This window comes from Eurypyga helias, unplaced genomic scaffold (assembly GCF_000690775.1).
Source record: "Eurypyga helias isolate BGI_N326 unplaced genomic scaffold, ASM69077v1 scaffold18590, whole genome shotgun sequence".
NCBI lineage: Eukaryota > Metazoa > Chordata > Aves > Eurypygiformes > Eurypygidae > Eurypyga > Eurypyga helias.
This window is the reverse complement of record NW_010225241.1, coordinates 816-3,653: the sequence shown is the minus strand read 5'-3', so window position 1 is coordinate 3,653 and position 2,838 is coordinate 816. Positions and strand designations below refer to the sequence as shown.

The following is a 2,838-nucleotide window of genomic DNA, read 5'->3' as shown; positions in this document are numbered from 1 at the left end:
CCATCCCTGGATGTCTTCAAGGCGAAGCTGTATGTTGCTTTGAGCGACCACCTGGTCTAGTGGAAGGTGTCCCTGCCCATGGCAGGGGGGTTGGAACTAGGTGATCTTTAACGTCCTTTCCAACCCAAACCATTCTATGATTCTATGATCTTCCACTGCTTACCAAGCCGAGTCTGATTTCTGCTGCATGTACTGCATCTTTTCATGTCAGTCCCCTCAGGATTGAGGCAATTGTAAGTAAATGGCTTTGTACAATTACTCATGAGGGGTGAGGCTGTGGAAAGTACTTGTGTCTGGATCTCCAAATGGATAAAACTGCATTTAAACCATTGAGTATATCCAAAAGGAAAAACACAATTGAGGATTTTGTCCTAAACGTCTGAAGCACTGCATTTGCAGCTGAAGTCAGGTGTTGTTTATACTTCCACAATGTCCTTACGAGTCTTGTAAGTAAAAGTTCTGTCTGATGGAGGTTCCTCTCTGCTAAAGCACTGTGTTTAGTGCACCTCATTGCAGTTAAGTCTTGTTGTATGTTGGTATAATAAATACCAGAGTAATTTTCTAGTACCATTTTTACTCCCTTTTTTGAAAAATTCCCCTTAGCAAGTAAACGTATGACAAGGAAATGTGTTTGGCATGAAGTGTTTGGCTGGTTAGTCTAGGGTATTTTGAGGTAGGGAGCAAGAAAGCTATTTTGAATTATTTTTTCAACAATCTTGATCTCTGAGGCATTTCCAACATTCTTTTAACTCCTGTTTATTTTTGCTTCTAGGTCAGCTGCAAGCCAATGCATATTGTGAGAATCCAGATGTAGTCGTAATTGGTAATATAGATGATTTATCAGACCAAAGGGAGGTAAATGAAAGGCAAGCTAAAGATATGGCAGACAAATATGGGTAAGCAATTATGCAAGAAGCTAAATTATGTCTAGAATTGTTCTAAGATTAGCTGGTGACTGGCTAGAGATACTTGCACATATACTTAGAAATTCTAAGATTTGTAGGCATCGTGTACACCTACAGTGATATCCAACTCTGATTAACCTATCTGAATCTGAAATAAATAAAATGAAACACACTGTTCTAGTATGGCCAAAATATCACAACATAGGAAATAAAGCTGAAATGAAACATTCTTACTAGAAAACAACATTTTTGGGATGCTGGCTTGTCCTGAGGGTTCAGGACAGGGTAGACCAAAGGCAGGTTCTAGGTGTGCGGTGGCACTGAATTCCTTTGTTCTTCCTTGATGGATAATAAAGCTGTTAACGGCCTTTTCCTTATTCTGGTGAGCCTTCTACATTTCTTTGCATTAAAAACACCTGCATAGAGTCCTGCAACTGGATAAATTGGCTGATAGTTACTAGAATTAGTAAATAGTGCTGTGGAAAAAACCCCAACATGTTCTTTTTGCCCCTTTATTGCTCTTATTGCATAATGAGGGGCGTTCAGAGAGAACTGGACCGGCAGCAGAAGGGGGCCTGAGAGACTGTGAGGACTAATGAGCAAAATAGACATAATAAAAGAATATTAAAGAGTTTTCTGCAGCCAGTTAAGGAGGACAGTGATGTTGAGGAGAAGGTAGCTCATGCCAGATGTCATATGGTGGAAGTGCTTGAGCAATTGATAATCTTCTCTTCTGAAAAAAAATTATTTGGAAGGCAATATTCTGGATTTAAAAGGGATTTCAGTATGGAAACAGCTAAGTTAAGTTGTGCTTATAACAGACAGGAAGGGAGGGAGATAGTATTTACAGGGACTGCTAAATAGCAATAGTTGTAACTATCCACCTCAAAAAAAAAGTTTTCTGGAATGTTCTGTGGTCCCTGAAATTTTCTATAATTAGGTTTCTCTTTAAAATAGACTTTCTAGTTACCTGACAGACTTTTTCAGCCAAGGTTTGTGCTGATGTTATCGCAATTCAAAGTCAACATGCCAGGATACACTTTGTATATTCATGTGGCGTTTTTGTGCTCATATCATCATACCACCACATGCTAAGAACAAGAGTTTGGGTTCTGCCCACTGAGGAAATAGTTTCCCAACAAACCAGAAGTCTGTCATGTTCCCTTTGTTGCCCCTAAAACCACGACTGAGTGTGTTACAAAGAGTTGAGTCTCGGTTGTCTTTCAAAAGTCTCTCCAGCAAACCTTTTCCTTTTCACTGTAGCATACCGTACTTCCAAACAAGTGCTGCTAGTGGACAGAATGTGGAGAAGGCTGTGGACACGCTTCTGGACTTGATAATGAAGCGTATGGAGCAGTGTGTGGACATGACGCAAGTTTCCGACACAGCCAAAGGAGGAAGCTCGGGAAAAATAGAGTCGGCAAAACCAGAGGAGAAAAAATGTGCCTGCTAAACGTCACCTCTGAACTGTGAGAACCACTGGAAATGTTTCATCAGAGTATGGCTGACCTACCACCAAATTCAAACCAGCTCTCTTGAGCTGGACACAGAAGCGAAGTTCCATTGGTTTATTGGGATTGTGCATTTTTTTTCTCCAGAGAACTGGTTTAAAACTCAAAGCTGTGTTTCAGTGAGGCTCTTGTGCTGAAATGATTCTTCCTGATACGGTGCCATTTTTGTGGAAAACTCTCCTGCTTCTTCTTCCCCGTTCCTTTTCCCCCAGCCTTCATCTTTATTTTTCATGTGATCAGGATACTGAACACAGGAAGTAGCTTTATTTTTTTAAAAAATGAGGGAAAGAACCTATTGTCTGTATACACTGGATATTGAAATTAAAATGGAGGTGGGTAGTTTTTCTAGTTCTGTGCCATTTTTCCGCAGAATCCCATTTCTCTGTAATTCTTAATCTCTATCATGGACCATGTGTTTTCTG

General features: G+C 40.2%; 1 protein-coding gene across 1 annotated transcript; it reads left to right on the top strand.

Annotated features, from left to right (window-relative positions):
• Window positions 1–772: 772 nt before the first annotated feature.
• On the top strand, window positions 773–2,358 carry LOC104507473 (ras-related protein Rab-27B-like; the record flags this gene model as incomplete). Its single annotated transcript, XM_010148779.1, has 2 exons — window positions 773–896; window positions 2,169–2,358. Coding segments are annotated over 2 exons (314 nt in total), but the record flags the coding sequence as incomplete, so codon positions are not given.
• Between the last annotated feature and the right edge of the window lie 480 nt (window positions 2,359–2,838).